At 33.5% G+C, this 22,385-nt stretch overlaps 2 protein-coding genes across 5 annotated transcripts; both read left to right on the top strand.

Annotated features, from left to right (window-relative positions):
• The first annotated feature begins 9,527 nt into the window (after positions 1-9,527).
• On the top strand, positions 9,528-14,980 carry LOC141682781 (protein EARLY FLOWERING 3). Of its 4 annotated transcripts, none has more exons than XM_074487476.1 (5): positions 9,528-9,689; positions 10,220-10,548; positions 11,325-12,172; positions 13,542-13,593; positions 13,706-14,980. In XM_074487476.1, the coding sequence occupies exons 2-5, from the start codon at positions 10,336-10,338 to the stop codon at positions 14,675-14,677; spliced, it is 2,085 nt and encodes a 694-aa protein (XP_074343577.1). In that variant the 5' UTR covers positions 9,528-9,689; positions 10,220-10,335; the 3' UTR covers positions 14,678-14,980. The 4 variants fall into 4 exon arrangements, with proteins under 4 accessions (XP_074343577.1, XP_074343574.1, XP_074343575.1 ...); XM_074487473.1 differs by having other exon boundaries at positions 9,529-9,689; positions 10,271-10,548; XM_074487474.1 differs by lacking the exon at positions 9,528-9,689 and adding an exon at positions 9,716-9,986 and having other exon boundaries at positions 10,271-10,548.
• Positions 14,981-16,380: 1,400 nt separating this feature from the next.
• On the top strand, positions 16,381-21,761 carry LOC141685546 (uncharacterized). The gene is made up of 5 exons (XM_074490640.1): positions 16,381-16,540; positions 18,784-18,885; positions 19,045-19,212; positions 21,031-21,185; positions 21,578-21,761. Exons 1-4 carry the CDS (start codon positions 16,439-16,441, stop codon positions 21,151-21,153), a joined length of 495 nt encoding a protein of 164 aa, XP_074346741.1. The 5' UTR covers positions 16,381-16,438; the 3' UTR covers positions 21,154-21,185; positions 21,578-21,761.
• The last annotated feature ends 624 nt before the right edge of the window (positions 21,762-22,385 follow it).

Genomic DNA, 22,385 nt, shown 5'->3' with positions numbered 1-22,385 from the left:
AAGCAATTGTCATCGACCGTTTCCAATTACTAAAATCGGTACCGTCAAAAACATCGCTAACGAGTTTCATTCCTGGACTATCAGATGATTGTAAATGCAGAGGATTATCTTGATCATGATGATTATGATGTGTAAGTTGAGATTGGGAGGTTTCAGATGTATCAGACATATCGAAGAAATATCAAAGAAAAGATGGAGTTGAGATGATTATGTGAATTGCTTGTTCACCTAAAACATCAAACACCTTGAGTGCATTGAATTTTTCTAAGAAAAATGTACTGAAAACACAATATCAACGAACAAGAATTATCGAAAACTCAATGATTATCAAGAATTTAACTAGTAAACAATCAAGATTTGAAAGAAATTATACTAGAGCTGATGTAAAAAAACGTCAAAGAAAGAGATTGCGGAAGCTAAAACAAACTCAGATTGATGGAGATGTTGGTGTAAATCACATTATGTCGTCACAAAAATCGTAGTGCTCTGATACCATGTTAAAACTCATCAGACCTCTTGAGAAAGATAGAAAACCAGAGAGATGCAGAGAGATGCAAAGAGAAAGAGATGAAAAATATTCATTGTATTGATAAAATGTTCAAGTGAGTACAAGAGATGTAAACTAGCCTATTTATAAGTTACACATGTTGTATTTACAAAAAGAGCGGGAACACTAACTAATCTATCTGTCTGTTAACAGCTAAGCAATACTAGTGTGTGGTCAATAAATGTCCATGTGTAAGTCCGGCTGGAGTAATAGTTATGTAACATGTCCAACAATCGAACCTAAGTCCTCTGTCATCCTGAGCTCTGATACCATGTCAAGGAAACAGTTACTCTAAAACCTCAAGGTGTTAGAGAATGACCATTTACAGGATCTTATATTATTCTAACATATCACAACAAAACGATCATCTACATTGACAATAGTATAACACTCTTCACGAGTAATTTCAGAAGGCAACACAGAACTTTTTAAATTGGTCAGTTCCACTCTCAAACTTAACTACAGATCCACCGTATCCACTACCAGCAGTCCAAATTCCATCACGAGCAGTCCAATAAGGGCACTCATTAACAATGACAGCAGGGTTTGGCATGAAACGCTTACCAACGAAGGTATTAGGGACAAATAGCCCATTCCATGAATCTAAATAATTAGAACCATAAATAATCCCTTGCAATGACTTTTGCTCTCTGTAGCAAACAACAACCTTATATTCATTCTCCAAATAATCCCAACTAAATCCGCGAAACATTTCATAAAACCTTTTATTTTCCCAACAACTCTGGGGTGTGGGCTACAGTTAAACCTCAATTAATGAATATTCTTGGGACCGAAATATTTTATTCATTAATCGTCATTTATCAAGTTGTCTCTATTATGTTTGGCTCGTAAAAAATTATTGCAGTCACCTAACTGGACTTCATAACAAGAAAACATGATTCTGTAAACAAAACGGACTAAACCGTTAACTGAACCAACTATCTTGTTATGTTGAGGGGCATTATCCATGCGAGTATACGATAATCTGGACCTGGTCATAATATTAATATTATTAAACCTTGAATCACTAAATCTCTCGAACATCGACATTATGAGACACTCTTTGGGCTGTTTGGCCGAACAAAATTATAATTAAAATGAGAAAATCAAAGGGATATGGTAACATCAACTTGACGGTGACTCTAGAGATGCACAAAAAATCCATCGCACTGGGCTTTAAAAAATCCGGTTTTTTTAAAACGGATTGGGCTGGGTTTTTTTAAAAATCGAGTCGGGCTTCCTAAAAAATATAAGGCCCGTTTTAAGCCCGGAGTCGGGCCGAACCGGGTTTTATCCGGACTTTTTATTTATATATTATTTTTAAATATTTTATAATTCGAATTATGAGAAATTTAAATACCGTATAAAATAAAATCTTGATATATCAGATAGAGTATAGAGATAGAGTCTAAAGTAAAGGTAAATTATCCTGCAGTTGAGCACTTACCTGGTGGTAAAGAACTAATTGTATGAAAGTCAAGAGCTAAAACACTCCTTAAAATCCATTCAAAGAACTCAGTTCTGAATCTAACATGAAATGCTCTTTCTTAGCCCATATCACCAACGATTGGGAATTATAAATAATTTTTTAATAATTATTTCTTAATATAACATATAAATAATCATATATACGTTATTTGATTCTAATATTATAATATAATATTTTAAAAATTATAAAAAGTAATTATATTTTCAAATTTTATATAAAAAAATCAATTTTTTAATTCGGGCTTTTCAAAAAGCCTGGGCTTTTCAAAAAGCCTGGGCTTTTATGCAGACCGAACCGGGCTTTTATCTGGGCTTTTATCCGGGCATTTTTAGATCCGGGCTTTTCGGGTTTCGGGCCGGGCCAGATTTTCGAGAAAAAGGAGGCCCATATAAGGCCCGCGGGCCGGCCCAAACCGTGCCGGCCCAAACCGTGCCGGCCTTTTTTCCGGATCAGGCTTTTCGGGTTTTTTTCCGGATCGGATCGGATCTGATAACGGGCTTCAGATCTTTTGAACATCTCTAGGTGACTCTGCCTTGGATATGAGCATGCATGCGTCACACTTCACACATTTCACAACACCCCTATTTGAGGTGTTGTAGTGCTGACGTTTTCCAATAGGACGACAACCCCTCGTTAACCCCTATAAACTTCAACCCTCCTATGTACATTCATTCCCAAACGAGGGTTGCGAGATGTCGGCCCTTCCAGGTAAACTTTAAAGTTAAAACCAAAAAAATGAGAAAATAAATGATAAATTTCACTAAACAAACATCAAAACGTATGAAAATAATTACTTTCCCTATTTTAATTACCATCAAGTCCTCAACCAAAAGCTCACGTACAATATAAGAGCATATCCACCGCACTTCCGTTTTAGTTGATTCAGGGGCTTTATTAATGGGCTGATGAAGAGAGAGTGATGTAGCCATTTTTTTTCAAATCCGTCAATTATTAACGGAGCAACAATTCATTAATAAAAACTTTAATAATCAATGGAGTAGCTGATGGGCAGCAATTGAGTGGACCCACCTGATTTTTGCAAATTGTACTTGCCAACGCCTTTCACAACAGCTACTTAACGTATATATATGTTGACAAGTGCTGATTAACGGCTCTATTTTATAACAGTAATATATTTATTTATAAATATGGGTTCCTTTGTATTCATTTTTGTACACAAAAATTTATATTACCCACATTCTTAATCTCTCAATCTCATTTTTTCTTTCATATTCTCTTTATATAAATATTTAATGGGCACTAATTGGCTCCCCTCCGAAGAATTACAATTATGTGTTTCGTGGGTTCGACAATATATTGATCCCATTACCGGTCGATATTCAAATAAGAATAATTTGTGTGGGCGAATTCATGAAGATTATGCACAAAATTGGTGTGACACTCCGGAAAATTCTAATGCCGAACCTCGTTCAAAAGTTGTACTTGACTCACACTAGACACCGTTGAAGAGATCACTAAAAATGGCATTGTGCCAAGAATCAAGCTAGTAGGTATAGTGCAAGCGGAACTAATTTGGTGGAAAAGGTAAATATTTTTATTTATTTTATAATATTCATTATTTTTTATGTAATTATTTAGTATTAAAAATTGTGATTTTTCAGATTACTCAGGCTTAAGGACTATATTTCAAGGAAACGAATAAAACATTCGACAAATGAAAATGTTATGAAGCAGTTGCAGCACATCCTCAATTTGTAGACGTTCCCACTAGTTTTCCTCCGTTTCAAAGAAAGTTTTCAACACAAATGGAATCACCAATCAATCTGAATAACGATGATTGCGTTGATGAAGAAGGATTCATTACTCCAAATTCTAATCAAGGAACAGAAAATCCTTCTAGTCCGGTTAGACCAATGGGAGTTAAGGCGTCCAAATAAGCAAAAAATAAAGGAAAATAAGGTTGACCAAAAAAGAAGAGATGTCGATATTTTTTTTCAATAATATGTATTGTAATCGGAAACAACTGGTGGAGGCCATCTTCAAGAGAGGTGAGGAAACTCTTCAAATGTCGAGGGACATTTTAGAACTTGAGAAACAAAAGGAAGTAAGACAGGCGAGACTTGATGCGCAAAAGGAACGAAAAGAAGCAAGGTTGGAAAAACGCGAGGCTATTGAAGAAATTAAGGGAGCAAACAAAGATTATGACAATGGATACTAGCCAAATGACTCATAATACCAAAAAGTGGTTTAAAAGAAAGAAGGCCGAGATAATAGATCAAGTGAATGAGACTGCAAGTGATGGTGCTTATGTTCCTCAGTTTGACGATGATCTTTATGATTAGACTAAGCTTTGTATTCTATTTTTCTAATTCAACTATTTATTCTATTTTTTAATTTTACTATGTTCAACGCTTTTAAATTCAATAAAAAGATTTTTTATTTGAAATGTCAACTCGTACATATATAACTAATTATCTGCTTGTATTTTCCAGTTGTGCTTCACCAAATCATTTTGAAGTATTGTATTGATATAAGTTGATTCTAAGTTCTCAATACGTTCCCAAAATGCTTGTTGATTTCTTCCATCTCTTTGTAATGGTGTAAAAGAAATTAGAACTCCATTACAATCTACCGACCCATCATAAACTTGTGATACTGATGGATTCATTAAATCTTTCTTAAATGATTCTTCACATTCTTCTTCCACAAATTCATCTTCAACTATCATGTTATGCAATATGATGCAAGTCATCATGATACTTCTAAGTGTGGAACGTTTATGTATCCGAGAACCGTGACAAAGAATAGCCCATCGAGATTACAATATACCAAAGTATCACTCTACATCTTTGCGATACGCATCTTGTTTCTTAGCAAACAATTTTTGTGATTGAGTGGCAGAGTTTGTTATAGTTTTTACAAATGTTGAATATCTAGGATAGATTTCATCGGCAAGATAATAAGCGTTGTTGTATCTTTTGTTATTGACGTGAAACACCACCGTTGGACTATTTCCTGTGATGACTTTATCAAATACGGGAGACTGGCCAAGAACGTTAATATCATTTTGAGCTCCAGGAACACCAAAAAAGGCGCGCCATACCCAAGTGTCACAAGAAGCAACTGCCTCTAAAATGATGGTAGGGCGTCTTTTCCGACCACTATAAGCCTCTCCCCAACTTCTTGGACAATTCTTCCACTCCGAGTGTATACAATCAATATTTCCGATCAGACCCGAAAATCCCCTTTGCTCTCCCCTGGATAAAAGCCTTCGTAAATCTACTTGTGTGGGAGCACGAAGGTATTATTCGCCAAAGTTTTCTTCAACTTGCTGGCAAAATGTTTTCATGCACACAAGTGTAGTTGATTCTCCTATTCTACATATTTCGGCACATTGATCGGCAGCTGCACCGTAAGTTAGAATTCGTAGTGTTGCAATAATCTTTTATTGAGGTAGCGACTCTATTAATCCAGTTGCATCTGATTTTTATGCCAGTAAGAATCTTGAGCGCAAAGAGCTGCCATAATACGATTAAAAACACGAGGGTGCATTCGGTACCTCCGACGAAAGTCACCTTCATTGAATATTGGACGATCAACGGAGTAATAGCTTTCATGAGATTTTTTCCTCTGGATAACCTTTACCTTGGATGATTGGAATATTTTCCGGATCGTGAGCCGAGTCCATGTGGTTGATCTGAAGTACCGATGAATTCCACTACCAATGTTGCTTCCGTCACCATCGTATTCATAATTTCGGCCTCTTCTTGACTGTGTTTTTGTCTCTGACTTAACAATCTTTTCAGTGAATTCATTGTTGCAAAGTTTCTCTTGCTTAAAAGATTGGAAAAGATTTTGAGATGGCTACAATTTAGAAGATTATGTCAATTATAAACATTTTTTCAATCATTAAATTAAGATTAAGACACGTGTCAAAATATGATTCAACGAAAATCTTATCGGAAATCTAAAATTATCAACAATCTTATCAAAAAAATATTAAATTATTAATATTTCATTATTACTTTCAAGGATATTATCAGTGGGACTAATAAATAATTAAGCTCAAGTTAAATATATGATATTTAATCTATATTAATAAGTAAGATAACTAATTATATAATTATTTATTTGGCGAATAGTAATTGGTGAGTTGATGGAGTTATATGGGTGTATAAGAATGTTAGAAAAAAGTTGATTTTGCGTGAATAATAACAAACGCCATTAATACAATTGATGAATTGATGAATCAAGGCTCTTTATGGGTGCATATGCTTTAAGCATATGGTAGATTGCATGATAGTATTGTAGTCTTTTATTTGGTGACCATTAAACCTGTTTTCATAAAAGTAATGAGAAATGTTTAATTTCAAAAAATAATAATTCAAAAACAATTTTTAAACAATAATTTATCATCGTGTTATTAGTTGCTCTCACATAAAAGAAATATATTTTACGTGTATTAATATAAATCTCATGAATTAAAAATAACACGTGTCATTGAACAAATTTTTATTTCCGGGTCATTTTGCATTGCCCAAAAATCTTCTTAGTCTGATCTAACCTAAATGAGGCCCGCAAGGGTTGGCTCAGTTGGTTAAAGAGAGGATAATTATCCTTTGGTTACAGGTTCGAATCCCACGGCAGGAGAATTTATGATTATGCCTCATGAGTCAGAGTTTGACGCTTAAATGCGGTTTATCTTGATTCACGTGGTTTGCAGGTTATTGCGTGAGGCCGTGAAGTTTACCCAGTGCGCACCCGAAGGGTAACAGCTGCGAGTTCTCTACTATAAAAAAACCTAAATGAGTTCATTTTAAGAATTTGATTGTGTAAAATTGTTCATTGATTATCATTATAAATTTGCGAAGAAAAAGTTATTTAGTAATTTAAATGACAAAAAAGTCCATTGATAATTATTATAAATTTACGGAAAAAAGTTAATTAGTAATTTAAATGACATAAGAATGTAAGGATGTCATGTATGAATTACTAAATAGTACAAGTGATTATATTAGATTATACTCACATAACAAATACAAAAATTTAGTATCAGAATATAAAAATGATACGAAAATTAATTTTTTGTTTTAATATCTTATATTCATGAAATACAAAAATATAAAAATGGCACGATAACGTTAATTTTTCGCATGGAAGATAAATATGCCCCTGGATGCACAATAAAAGGCAAAATAAAAATCTAATATGAGGGCAATTTTGTCTTTTTATACTTTTTTCTCCGGAAACAAAATATTAGATTTGAAAATAACATTTTCATTACATGAAAATACACTATTATGAAATTAGACGAAATAATAGCATTCCGGTTTTTGGATGAAAATTATGCTTATATAAATATTTAATACAATACTAAATGTGAATATTGTACGCCGGAAATGTTAGTATAGTAAATTTTTTAAACTTTATCAATGAACACATCGATAATGTATAAATTTATCCCTGCCGTATATATGTTTATTCATTAATTTATAACGTACGAGTTGATAACCCGTGGAAAGCACGAACCGAGTTAATTTATTTAAATAATTTTTAAAAATTATAAAAATTTAAGTGTTATGTCAAAAAATTTAAATTTTACTTAGAAAATTCAACTCAAATTATTGATTACGATATTCGTGTTATGATTATAATAAAAAGATTACAATTATTATACGATTTCAAAAGTTTTATTATTTCATTAAATTATACTAATGAGTCATATGAAAAATAGGATTACTGAGTTCAAATTAATATAAGAATTGAAATTAAAAACGGGCAAAATAAAACATATAATATTATAAGTCGTATAAAAGTAAAAGAAGAATAAAAATTATACATTCAGGGTTATAATGAAATTTAAAAAAGGGTGAAATAAAAAATTGATGAAATCAAAGGGTGAAAAACCAAAATACCCACCATTTGGGAAAAAATGTCCAAAATGCTAATTGGCGGTACTGTGCGCCCAAAATACCCGTTGAATACGCATGTGAGAACATGCGTATTGTTTGTAAAAATTTGAAATGGTAGGTACGCATCCCCAAAATGCGTATTTCGTGGGTATTTTGGGCGGTCCGCGCGCATCTGAGCATTTTGGGCAGTTGAAGGTGAAAAGTTGTGTATTTTGGGGCATTCTTTCGAAATAAATCAAATAGGTATAATATATTGAATTAGAAATACATAAAGAAATTAAGAACACATTAAAGCCAAAAGGGTGAAACAAAAATAAAACAAACCTTAATAAGTAGAAGTATAAGAAAACAAAAATAAAACTATACTTAAAAAAATCATACTACATGTAGAAGTGTAAGATAACAAAATTATATAACAAAATTTTATATAATCATAATGCATGTAGAAGTATAACATGAATAAACGACGGTGTATTCAAAATTTTAGTAGAAATAAAAGACATACAAAAGTATAATTATAAGATATACATGAAATAATAAATGAAACCAAAAGTTGGTCGTATCAAAAATTAAATGTATAAGTATAACATGAATAAATGGTATAATCAAAAATTTGGTAGAATTAAAATACATACAAAAGTAAAATTATAAGATATACATGAAAGAATAAGTGAAGATATACGTGAAATAATAAGTGAAACTAAAAATTGGTGTTACCAAAAATCGGGGAAACCAAAATTAATATTACCATCTGAAAAGGGGGTTTTATTATTAATAAAAGTTATTAATTATTAATAGATATAAGTATAAGGAAACAAAAAAATAAACTAAATTTAATAGAATTATACTGCATGTAGAAGTATATGATTACAAAAATAAAACCAAATTTAATAGAATCATAATATATGTAGAAGTATAACAAGAATAAATGGTGTAATCAAACGTTTAATAGAATTAAAAGATATACAAAAATAGAATTATAAGATATACATTAAAGGATAAGTGAAGATATATGTGAAATAATAAGTGAAACCAAAAGTCGGTGGTGACAAAAATTGGTGAAACCAAAATTAATAGTAATAGGTTTCGTTTATTAATAAACGTTATTAATGTTTATTCATTAATTTATAATTTAATCCAACTATTAGTATTAGTTCAAATTGCATACTAAATGTGAAATAATAAGTGAAACCAAAAGTCTTTGGTGACAAAAATTGGTGAAACCAAAATTAATAGTATTAATTTAAAAATGATTTCAATTATTAATAAAGGTTATTAATGTTTATTCATTAATTTATAATTTAATCCAACTATTAGTATTAGTTCATATTGCATACTAATAAATTACAAATAGACCAATAACCAAGTACTAGATTTAAAATGCAGCATACTTTACACTAACCACTTTCATCTACATTTATTTGTCATTTTCACTACACAAATATTCTAAACTATCCACAACTTGTAAATATTATATTAATTTCTAGACTTTGAGCTGATCCTCCACTTAAAAAAACAAGATTTTGTACATGTCATAATAACCTGTAATAATCACACAAATTAAGACACAACTCATTATCTAATCTCTACATTAGTGGGTTGTGCAAGAAAAACCAAAGTTAGTTTATTACCGTGGTACAAATACATACAAACTATACTTACACACTTGTATCTCTCTATTTCTAGGTTCTGCTTGTTGGTTCTATCCGAAATCCGGGCCCAAAAAAATCGCACTTTATGCCCCTTTCTTCATTTTAGTGGACATTAATTCTCCATCTTTGTAAGAATCTCTCACTTTTTTCATTGTTTTCTTTATTTATTTACATTTTGGAAAGTACTGAGCGTAATACTTGTACTTGTGGTGTGTGTAAGCTATTTTTCTTGGATTTTTTTGAGTCAGAAATTAAAAAGATCTGATTTTGATATCTGGGGTGGTGTTGTTTTGGTGATTTGTAAGTGGGTTTTGCTTTTCTTGGATTGATCTTGCTTAAAGATTGGTTTTTTTTCAAGTGGGGTTGTGTTGAATTTCAAGAATTTGATTTGGATCAATTTGGGTGTTTGGTTTTGTGAAATTGAGGTAACCCTTGTTGTTTTTATGTAAGTATTTAAAGATTGTGTGTGTAAATGTGTGTGTTTTGTTGATTTTGAGTTACTAGATTGTCTATAGAAATAACTTATTTTAATTTCTGGTAAAGGTTGTGTGTGTATGTTTGTGTGTGTGTATGTGTGTGTTTTATTGATTTTGAGGCTTGATTTCGTAGTTACTAGATTGTCTATAGAGAGGACTTATTTTAGTTTCTGGATTTGTAGTTTGTGGAAGTGATTTGTGATGATGGATTTTTGGTGAATTTGTTGAAATAGGTGTGTTTCTTGGTTGAGGTTGTGTGTAAGAGAGAAGAGAGAGGGGGAGATAGTGTTGAAGAAAGATGAAGAGAGGTAAAGATGATGACAAAAGTGTGGAGCCTATGTTTCCTAGGCTTCATGTGAACGATACTGAGAGAGGAGGGCCGAGAGCTCCTCCGAGGAACAAGATGGCACTCTATGAACAGCTCAGTATTCCTTCTCAGAGATTCAATTCTGGGATGTTGCCTGCTAATCCTAATAGTAGTAATAGTTTGAATCATCCATCGTCAAGCCAGGTGAGTCGAATATATGCATACTTTGATTTGTTGTTTTAGTTAAGGTTTCCTTGACATATTTGTCACTTTTATTTGTGTTTTTGCTTTTATTTTAAATAATTAAAATGACTGTTTTATGAAAATCAGTGTTTTCTTTTGATATGACAGTCATCGTCTATTTCTGTTCCAGATGTTGCAGTTGTAATTTTTTACTTTATAGATGATATTTTGTCATCTGTTTGGCCATTCGAGGGAAATATTTAATCTCAAAGTCTACATCATCAGTTGTATTCAGTTGTGTTGGCTATGACGATGAACATAAGCGTAGAGTTGTAGACAGTAGTGTAGATCACTTATTGGTGGGAAAAATTATCAGTTCTTTCCTTGGTTAAGAGTAGACGGTGTCTGATTCTAAGGCTGACATCTGATAAAAAAAACCGCCTGCTCTATTTATATTCTTCATGTTGGTGATATAAGTATCTTGAAGCAAGCTCATAATAATGCAGGTACTAAGAACTAGTCTTTAGCACATTTGTAAGGGTCTTTGCACGGAAAGACCTCAGGCCCCTTATGTCATGGGAAGGATAAAGTGCTTTAAAGCAACATAGTTATTTACCCACACCAATATTTATGTTCTTTTTTGTCTATTTTTTACTGGGAGTAGCTTCATATTCTACAATATTGTATTAAATAAATTTGGTTTCAACTATGGCGTGCTACACATGCATAGATGCTTTAACTTTCATTCTTTCATTATCATATTCATATTGCTAATTGTTAAACAATGTATGATTCAGGGGAGTGGACATGAACGAACCATGTTGTTTCAACGTCAGCCACCTTCCTCAGTACATCGATTCGAGGAGCCAAATCGAAATTTGAGCCCATCAGTGGAGCCGACGGGGATGAAAAGGAGGCAAGAAGAAGATTTTACTGTTCCCATATTTTCCCAATCCAACATGGCTCAAGATCCATGTGTAAACAATAATGGCATAGATAGGGAAAGACCGTCTCCTTTCGGCACATCTTATTCAGACCGCCTTGTGAACATTCAGAAAACCTGTGAGAAAGGGCCAAAACAACCCGACACATCAAGGGTTAACAGGAGACATGAAGATAATAGGGGGAGTGAAGGAAAATCAAATGAGTTGGTAGAGCTTAAGGTGAATTCAAAATATTCCAATCCAGATCAATCATGCAGAGATAGATCTGAAAGCCCCTTAAAGCAATTTAGCGCCTCTTCAACATTTAAGCAGAACGATCATCCTACACACTTGTTAAACAGATTAAATAATGGTCATGATAGTTTACATCCTGACTATAGAGAGGAGTCACAGCCAATGAAGACCGGATGGGGCACTGGTGTCTTGCTCGATCATTCTAGGGGAATGGGTTGCAGAGATTCTTCTACCTATACTGGAGATCTTCAGCACAACAAGCAGAGAAGTCCCAGCATACCTACTAATGATGCCGAGTCTCGTGAAGACAATCGTAGAATTGTACATACAGAAACTTTGGACATAGGTGATGATGTATCTGAGAATTCAATGGTAGATTCTATGTCCGGCACAGATTTATGTCCTGATGACGTCGTAGGTGTAATAGGCCAGAAACACTTTTGGAAAGCAAGACGAGCTATTGTCAAGTAAGTTATGTATATGAATATATTTTCTGAAAGATGTTTCCTGCTGGTGCATTAGACTTGAGGATGCATTTTAAACTTATGATCCCATCCTTTTCCATATAACTGAACATGTTTTTATATTATTATTTTGCCGCCCGATAAACTGTTAAAAACTATTTTCTTTTTCTTTTTTTTGGGGGGGGGAGAGAAAAGGGCGGATTTCCAGGAGCTTGTAGCCCAAAACCGGACCCCCCGTAAAATAAAGGAGGGGGGGTGAATGTTAAATTTATAGTTTCCAAAGTTATGTTTTACCTAAACTTCTATATTGGAAGTTTGGAATTTTTCCCCACTATATTTGGAGAAGTTTGGTATGAATTAGAATGGCCACAACAAGGTTTGCAGCCTTTTTTTGGATTCATGGATTTTCGAGCATCAATGGTAAATGGTATCATGGCTGTCCATTACTCTCTTTATGTCTTAATTAAAATTATAGTGGTTGTGCCAGTTTACAGTGTAATATGGTACATGTACAACTTTACCGTGTTTCTACGTAAAGATAGATCATGTTCTGCTACTTAATATAAAGTTGATCATTCAAGAATGTTTACGCATGGCAAAACTAGCGTACCAACAATTTTACAGTAAGGGTGCTTGGCTCCTTACATTTATTGTTGGTGTAAGTTTAATATGATAAATATATCAGCAAAAAGAAGGTATCTTCTGTACAATATACACAAATAACAAATAAGTGTGTGAGGGATGCCACGCAACATTAAACAAGGTCTTGGTATAAGTTTTCGGTAGATAATATCCCAATCAAATTTCTTTTAAGGGCGGCATATAGATGAAACTGTGTCTTCTTTTACCTGAACTTGGAATATGTAGTCATCCTCATAAGATATATGCTTTTGTGAGATAAAACACTAATATGATTGGACATTGGTCAAAAGCGCTCCATTATGCCTTCTGTAATACTCTGTCATGAGGTTTTTGTCTTCTGGATTGTTTTTTAATCTGTTCATCTCTTTTGTTATGAATGGGGGAAGATATGTGATGTCTCAGTATTTTCAACTTTCCGTAACCAAAATAGAATTGTGACGTGTTGGTTAGGAGTCCTTTTATGTTAATGTAGAAGAGTTTGACTTTGTTCTCAATTATGTCTTTGTTGAGTGTATCATCAATTAGGACATTTTCTCATACATGCAACTAATAATATAAGAGCCACTTTGGTGAAACTTTTGTGGTTTTATAATGTATCTATGTTTGTTTGTAGTATATTGATTACATGCTTTGCAGTCCAACCGATGTATTGTCAATGCAGTTGTTTTATTTGGTTTCAATATCTTCTTTAAATGTGTCTTTGATTGAATCTTTTCTTTTGCATTTACAGTCAGCAAAGGGTATTTGCAGTTCAAGTATTTGAGTTGCACCGATTGATAAAGGTATGGTGTTCTTGAGGTTAAGGGCCCTAACATTTGCTTAAAAGCTGAATGCAATCTAAAGTACATGTATATTTATTTCGATTTGTACATAAGATTTTGATGATTTTAACAGGTGCAGAAGTTGATTGCAGAATCACCACATATTTTGCTTGAAGACGCCTTCATAGGAAAACATCTAAAGGGCTCATCTGAAAAGAAAAATGCCTCTGATTGTATTGTAAAAACTACTCCCAAGATTGTGAGGCACAACGATGTTCCAGAGAAACCCGATAACAGGTTGGAGAGCTCTGCTGAGAATGCTGTTGAGAAGACATCTATCTCACTTTTGGAAAAAGATAGTCAGCCTCCTAACTATGGTTCTTTTTTGGGTAATCCACCTCCAATGCCTGCAATGTCAGATACAAACATGAGCCCTTGGGGTTTTAATCAACCATCTGGCCATCAGTGGTTAATTCCAGTTATGACTCCTACTGAAGGACTTGTGTACAAGCCATACCCAGCACCTGGATTTATGAATCCAACTTATGCGCCTCCAGGGTCAACTCCAGTAATGGGAAACTACCCCAATTACGGGCTTCCAACTCCTCAGTATCCTTATCAAGGACTCGGGCCTGCCTCTTTTCCTCATCCAGCTAGTCATGGCTACTTCCCCCCATTTGGCATGCCTGTAATGCATCCACCCTTCGCCGGTCCTATGGAAAACATGGAACAGTTTAATGTGCAAAACCAGGCCTCATGCAACGTGCCTAGTCAAAAGAATGTAGACATGCCAAGTCAAATGACTGGAGACATTCCAAAAGCTGTCAAGTTGAATCCATCAAAAAACACTGAGGTGCAGCTAAGTACCGCAAGTAGCCCAAGTGAGAGGAAACAAAAATCTAGGTCAGCTCAGACTGAAGAAAGAAGAAGCGATGCACTTCCTCTTTTTCCTACATCTCCTGTTGATCAGGTGGTAAATGCAGGCACTGACCGCCCAACACGCGTGATCAAAGTCGTTCCTCACAATGCTAGATCAGCCACAGAGTCTGTTGCTCGGATTTTCCAGTCAATACAGGAAGAAAGGAGGCATCATGATGGTGTTTAATATCTACAAATGGATATCAATGGCTGCTAACTATCACCATGGTTGTGATGTTGTGCGATATCCGCCTTAACTATTTTGCTGCTTTGTCGTTTTCACCTTGCTTTGTTTTGTGAGAGGGTTTTGTCAGAGCTATATAGATCTATACATGATACTTGTTATGTTGTATTTCAACTCTTTTAAGTATATGCATGATACCCGCCCTTAACTATGTAAGGAACTGTCTTGTATCTATAAGCTGACTCTATTATAGAAAAATAGAGATGTATTTGTTAAATATATGATCCTATTGGGGTTTTACTCTAACACCTTAAGATTTTTGAATATGAGAATGGGATACAATTTCATTTTCAACCGGGTTTCGTCATCTGCGAGTAATCAACAGATGACTGAACTGATGGGCTAGCTTCCGGCCTGCCGCCTCTAGCTTCTGGCATGAAAACTAGAGACTTGATTAAACAGAGCAGAAGAAGAAAATGCCTGTATTAGAATTTGTTGACATCATCATAATTAAGGTCATTAGGTGGTGTTGTTTCTTATTCAACTGCCAATAATATTTATTATTGATGTATCTGTATCTTTCTTGCTCCCTTTATGGTACGTACAAGCGTTATCTTTCTTGTTCCCCTTTATGTTATGTCGGGTATTCAAATTTTTTAGAAATTAGGAGGGTGTGTGAATGCGTTCTACTAGTGAAAAAAATACTTTTGAATAATAATCATATGCATTGTACAAGTTTGAAGAGGCATATATAAAGGAAGATAAAATAATAGTAATAAGCACAAGAAGCATATTTGTGACTATATCCAAAAATGAAATTTGAAGCTATAGGGATAATTACAAATACGTAAAAAACTCAATTGATTTTGATGATATTTTACATGTTTCAAAAAAAATAATTCGACTAATTAATTAACTTCAATGTGATTTTTACCTTCTGACTAATTGCCATATTTTTTTATTGCTCTGTATATTTTACAGGTATATTTAGAGGTGTACACCGGTTGGCCAACCCGACCTTATTTCGGCATATCCAAACTGATTTTTTTTAACCCGATACATATTTGGGTTGAAAAAATGTCAACCCAATTTAATTGGGTTGGATATGGATTTCGATATTTTTAAATGAATCCAACTCAACCCGATTAAAAAATATACGTACATGTTAATCCAATTAATATGTTTGGGCCTATTACATATATCCATTTATCTGTGGCTCTAAATGCAACTTATAACCTTAGTATTCATAGTTCATTTCGTAAGAGCAATAGATATTTGACTAGTGTGAGGTCTTTATTTTATTCATTCCAATATTTAAAGAGTAAGAACTGTATCATCTGTCTTTTTGGTGTCGAAATTTGGATGCTTAAGATCTATTTGAACATGGATGATTGTAATATTTTTTTGAACTATTTTCAAGTATTTTAGATATTGAGACCTTATGTTTTAGTATAATTTTGTATATTAATTTTGTGTATTTAATAAAACGATCCAAACCGAACCAAACCGAAATATACAAATTGGGTTGGGTTACAAATTTAAACATCTCAGATTGGGTTGAAAGTTTAAAAACCGAAATTAATTGAACTGGGTTGATAAATTCTCTCATACTACTTATATTTGTACAAAATGAATTGAAAAGCCAGTAGTAGACTGCCCATTGAAGCCCAATCTAAATTAAAGCATGTTAATGATAGAATTGGTCCAGTTAGGCCCAACAAATGATATAAGAGCAAAAGTGTGAGAGAGAGAGAGGGGAGAGAGATGGTGAACTACAGGCTAATGATCACCGCGGAGCTGGAGAATCTGACCAAGCTTCAACCCGATGGTGGCTGTGATAATCCTACTTTCAGCTACTACTTCAAGGTCCATCTTATACTTATGTGTGTGTATTGTGTGTGATTTTTTGTTAATCTGTTTACGAGCTATCTCAATCCATCTCTCTCTCTCTCTCTCTCTCTCATCTCTTTCTCTCTCCCTCCTCCTCTCTCTGTCTCCCTCCTCTCTCCTATCTCTTTCTCTCTCCCTCCTCTCTCCTATCTCTCTCTCTCCGTCCTCTCTCCTATCTCTTTCTCCCTCCTCTCTCTCTCTCTCTCTCTCTCTCTCTCTCTCTCTCTCTCTCTCTCTCATAGCTTCGCGTTACTATTAAGCTTATTTCTACTGCGTATCACACTATCAATCACAGGTCTTGGATTGTCCTAATTTGACATTATTTAATTGTTTCAAATACGTGTTTGATATCTAGTTTTGTCTGTTAATGTTGGTTCTTTTAGAGGAATAATTAAGTTGATCAAATACGTGCGCACAAATTACGAGTTCCCCTTGTGTTTTCTTAATATCAATTGGATTATTAGTATGCCCTTGGTTTTCCGATTTTTTTTTCAAACACATGAAATTCTTTTCACTACATTCTTCACTCTTGTATTAGTAACTAGGGGTATACTGATTGCCGTTTACTTCAACTAAATGTAACTTTTTCACTTTATTTGTTACTCTTGTATTCGTAACTAGGGATGTTCATCCAAACCTTCGCACTCTTGCACGGGTTTAAAACATTTTTCTATGCGGTTTTAATTGCTGTGCAGCGTGGTCTGTTGTGTAAAACCTATTAATGTTGTTTAAACCACGCTTCAATGCACTTTTACAAAATAGTACTAAATTTAATTAACTTTTATGGCTCGCATATATATTTTGTGTTTACTGTGTTCTGCCCTCGAAATGAATCATCAAACCATGATTTACTATAAGATTAACAACAAAAGAATCATTATGGTATTTTCTATGGAGTTAGTTATTATGATGACATGCATTTTTGCATTTTTATGTGTTGAGGCGCCTAGGGTCCACAGGACAGTAACCAGCTTATATATAACCTTAAGGCCTTAAAGTAAGGCCCCAATATGATCATATAATTAACATTATGCTCATTAGAATCACCTGTTTCAACATATGCATATAGAATAGCAGGTGACCTTTATTGAACATAAAAAAGCTTGTCAATAAAATAGCTAAGTAGGTAGCAAGTACAACAAAATTATTTCGTTGTTGTTAATATGTGGTAAAATAAAGATTGTGTCTAATTTTAGAACTTGAAATGAAAAATTTGCAATACCAAAAATATAAATACAACATGGAAACTTTTTACCTATAAAAATTAATAAAATATTAGTAAGTAAACATAATATAATTAGTTGTATAGTGTGGTGCAGTTTGAACAATGGCATATGTTATACTCCCTCCGTCCCACAAGGTTCTTAACATTTGAAATAGAAAGTTGGACACACATTTTAAGGTTCTTATTTAGTATAGTTCCATAACTTATTTTTAAAATTTTCTTTTTCTGCAATTATACTTTTATTCAGAAAAAGAAAAATTTTAAAATGAGTTATGGAACTATACTAGATAAGAACCTTAAAATGCATGTCGATCACTCCATTTCAAATGTTAATAACCTAGTGGGACGGAGGGAGTAACTTATAAACCACATATGGTTCAGTGTGGGTGGTTTGATGAGCAGTCCTAGTTAGTTATCCGGTTCGTAATCTCATTCTTCATTTTGTGTTGTATTTTCTTTTTCCCAGTATCTATACTCTCAAACTTAAAATATAGACAGATCATTAGTTCATTTTAAGTTCTTAATTCTAATATGTGCATATTATCTCTAACTATGCCTGTTTAAACAATTATGAAATTAATTCAATGTATATGTGTGATGGGTCATATTGTATCTTTCAGTGACCACTAGAGTGAGGAGGCTTATCCTAAAAGTTAGTTAGTGTTTTTCTCTACGAAATTCCTTGTTTATATTGACCATTATAGCTTTGAATTTTTGATTAGTATGTGTTAATGTATTTTCCCCATGGGCATGGCAACTTGCAAGTCTGTAGACTTCTGCTTTATTATAATGTATGTTACTCCAGTTTCTTCCTAATCTTATGTCCATTGTTATTTCCATTATAACAAAGTTGACAAGTTATCTACATAAATAAAACCAAATCGTTTGTATTTGTTTAACTTGATGCCGTGCAGTATAATTTTGTATCCTCAAATATCCTTCATATTAACTGTTGTATGTACAAATTACTTCACATTTTTCATGTTATCATCAGATGAAATGCGGGAACTGTGGAGAGCTGACGAAGAAAGAAACCTATGTTAGTTTGAATGAAGTGGTGCCTATGGGGAAGGGTACTGCTAATCTCGTTCAGAAGGTACCTCCCCCCCACTCTCTCATCTTCAACTAAAAAATGGATCTTTCAAATTAGGTTCGGTTTTAGTTGTGCGTTCTGTGTACATCACTTTTGTGTAATGTCCTACCCCGTTCTTTTATTTTTTGTCACCCGTTCTCAACCTTCCTATTTTGTTTGCAGTGTAAATTTTGTGGGAGAGAGGGAAATGTGACTATGATCAGTGGCAAAGGCAGTGCACTGACTCAAGAACTAAGTGAATCAGGTAAATATGCCCCTGTAATGCAGTTTGATTGTAGGGGCTATGAGCCTGTGGAGTTTGTGTTTGGCACTGGTTGGGAGGCTGAATCTGTAAGTCTCTTACTATTGTATATATTACCAGTTCATGATGCAGGATTGTTAAAAGCTGTACTGGTAGGCTGGTAGCCATATATAAGTTAACACTCTTACCAATAAAATTAATCACTTAGAAGTTAATATCCTTGTGTACTAATTCCTGCAAGAAAATTGTATAGCCTTCCTTTTGTTAGTTAAGTGTGTTTCACTTATCTTGAAACCCTTATTTGCTCTTTACATGTTGCACTGAGGATGAAATTATATGGTATTGATTTTAGAAACACCATATAGGATATTTTCATGTGTAATAGGTTTTGTATTTTCAGAATAGTATTACATGATATACTTGTTCGATATGTTTTCGACTTTTTTTAGGTCTGTTTCCCTTCCGCCCAAATACTTCTAACTTCTAAATCATGACACATGAAAGGATTGTTCTATCTGATTTCCCTGTGCTAGCTTTTGAGTTGCATTAACTTAAAATGCACAAATATGCCAAACACATGTGCTGACAGTTCATTAGAAAACTAGGTTTTCTTAAGATTCGGAATACATTTTGAGTTTTCCGTACATTTTTACCACTTGGTGAGTGTGAAAAATGGACTTGCATTAATTCCATGACTTTCTATGTTATTATGGGTCAGTTTTGTTTCTATGTATTTGCTTTTTAAGATTCAACTCTATTACCTATTTACCTCCTACTTGCCTTCTTGGAGAGGCAGGGATCTGTTTCCCTCTTATCAAAATTGTGAAAGTGAAAAATGGACTTAGATTAATTCCATGATTTTCTATGTTCTGTTATAATGGGTCAGTTTTGTTTCTATGTATTTTTTTTTAAGATTCAACTCTATTACCTCCTACTTGCCTTCTTGGGAAGGCAGCTGTTTCCCTCTTATCAAAATTTTAACCTTTATAGTTAAGTGGAGAAGTCGTATATCTCTGGTTATAATTAAATATGAGCAAGCAATCAAAATAGAATCAATACTAAAAACAATAATTACCAAAGTAATTATTTTGGTCCAGGTTAAGTTTCAGTTTATATAAAAACAGCAAACTAAAATATTTACTCTCTCTCTCCCCCTCCCCCCCCCCCACCTCTCTCTCTATCTCTAAATATATATGTGTGTGTAGTGTTATATCTTTGTATTCGTATAGAATATTGATTTATTCTTAACAAATTGAATTATAGACGATTGTCAATTAGATAATGTATTTGTACTATAAAACAAAGATTGTGGTGAAAATAAAAATATTTACTATATATCGATGTTGGAGAAATTTTTTCAAATGACTATTAATGAATTATATGATAGTAACATAAAAAAATATCTGTGTATGTATAGTTTTTAGTAAATCATACAAGTATAGTATAGTTATAATAATAACCAAACTGAACCATTAGTTTCCGATTTAAACCCACTACTTTTCAACTCTAGTTCTATCCCTAAGTGTCAGATATCCATCTCTTCTATTTCAATAACAAAAGAATCAGTCAAAAGTCAAATCAAACACATATAATATGGTAATAGAATAACTGTGAATTTGCGATGAATTGTCACTGTAAATGTCTTTTATGCGATGCCTCCATTGATGTTTTAACTCTCGACCTCTTGTAACCCATAAGAAGGGACTGCCAGACTGCAAAGCTTTATTATTGTGCTAACATTGATGTATCTTATTTCTTGATGTATATATGTTCTTGTAAATGCAATTGAATTTTCAGACATATATAGGCTTTGTGGATCTTCCATACATTTAGAAGACTTAAATGTGTAGAGCTCTAAGTTTCCCAATCAGTTGACCTAGCCTGTGTGCTTTTTTTTATTTGTGTAGATTGCAGGGACCAAATTTAAGGACATCGACTTGTCTGAAGGAGAATTTTCTGAATATGATGAGAAAGGAGAATGCCCAGTTATGATATCCAACCTCCGTGCCACTTTTGATGTGGTGAAGTAGATTGTATCATCTGCGTATTTCATGTCCGACAGGTATATGATAGTTGATACCATTATTGATTCTTTACCGTCTGATATAATTAATGTGAACATTAGCTATATTAGCATAAACGGGAACTAGGCGGACATGGATTAGCAGCACAACTTATTCATCTGTCAAATGCAATATGTGAATTATTATGATGGAACTGTTATGGTTACTTTTTGAGTTTGGTTTGCCATTGGAGGACCTGGAAGTCTGGGAGTGATATAGTGATCTGTGTAGATATATGATAAGACAGAGTAATTACAATAAATCTGACCTGTTGATTAGAAGTAGTTTATTATGTCGTTAACTCGTGATAAAGTAATAAAGAGAAAAATATGGGTTCCTCTCTGTCCTCAGATCATCAAAGTGGCTTAATTCTCTAATACTGTTTGTGCAGGTTTGTGCATTGCGATCGTTGCCGTGTTCTAGGTTCAAGATTTCCATGGATTGCAATGACATTGTGTATGTTTATTCATTTGAGAGTGTTGATGAGGATCATGATACAATCTAATGCTTTCAATATCAAATGGACAGCAGCTCCATACACTGTTTTATCTGTTAAGGGAAACTTCTATTAATTACTTCTGATATCAAACCATCTAATTTCAGTCGTATGGAAACACTGCATCGACAACCTCGTCTAAATTACGTATACTTTCCCTGGCTAAATCCTTTGGTAAAGTTAAATAAACAGCTGAATTCGTTTTTACATATATTTCTATTCAATGAATAGTGATTTTAAATCAGCAGCTATGTACTATTCCTTCCGTCTCCATATTTATAAAAGAAATATTAAAAAATAAGTATCTATATGTATGTTTTTTTATGCAGAAAGAAATTTGAAGAAAAGTTAGAATGATTATTGGGGAGAAGAGGGGGAATTTCATTTGGTGCCATAGCAAATGCCCATATCGTACTATTTCTATCCATTTCTTCTCACTTTTCTTAATGTCCGTGTCTGACTCCAATAATACTCATTCATTTCAATTTAATCGTGTTATTTGACCTTTGCACGTAGTTTAAGGTGTCTTTGCCGCATATTTTCGATATTTTTTTTTTGAATAAAATATTAAGATTTAATTTTTTATTCACATTTTTTTCAAAAAAAATAATATACTACTCCCTCCGTCCCTCCCAAATGTTTACATTTGGGTGGGGCGCGGAGTTTAAGAAAAATGATAAAGTAGTGGAGAAAAGTTGAAAAA

Source organism: Apium graveolens, chromosome 9, assembly GCF_009905375.1.
Source record: "Apium graveolens cultivar Ventura chromosome 9, ASM990537v1, whole genome shotgun sequence".
Lineage (NCBI taxonomy): Eukaryota > Viridiplantae > Streptophyta > Magnoliopsida > Apiales > Apiaceae > Apium > Apium graveolens.
This window is presented reverse-complemented; position numbering and strand designations above follow the sequence as displayed.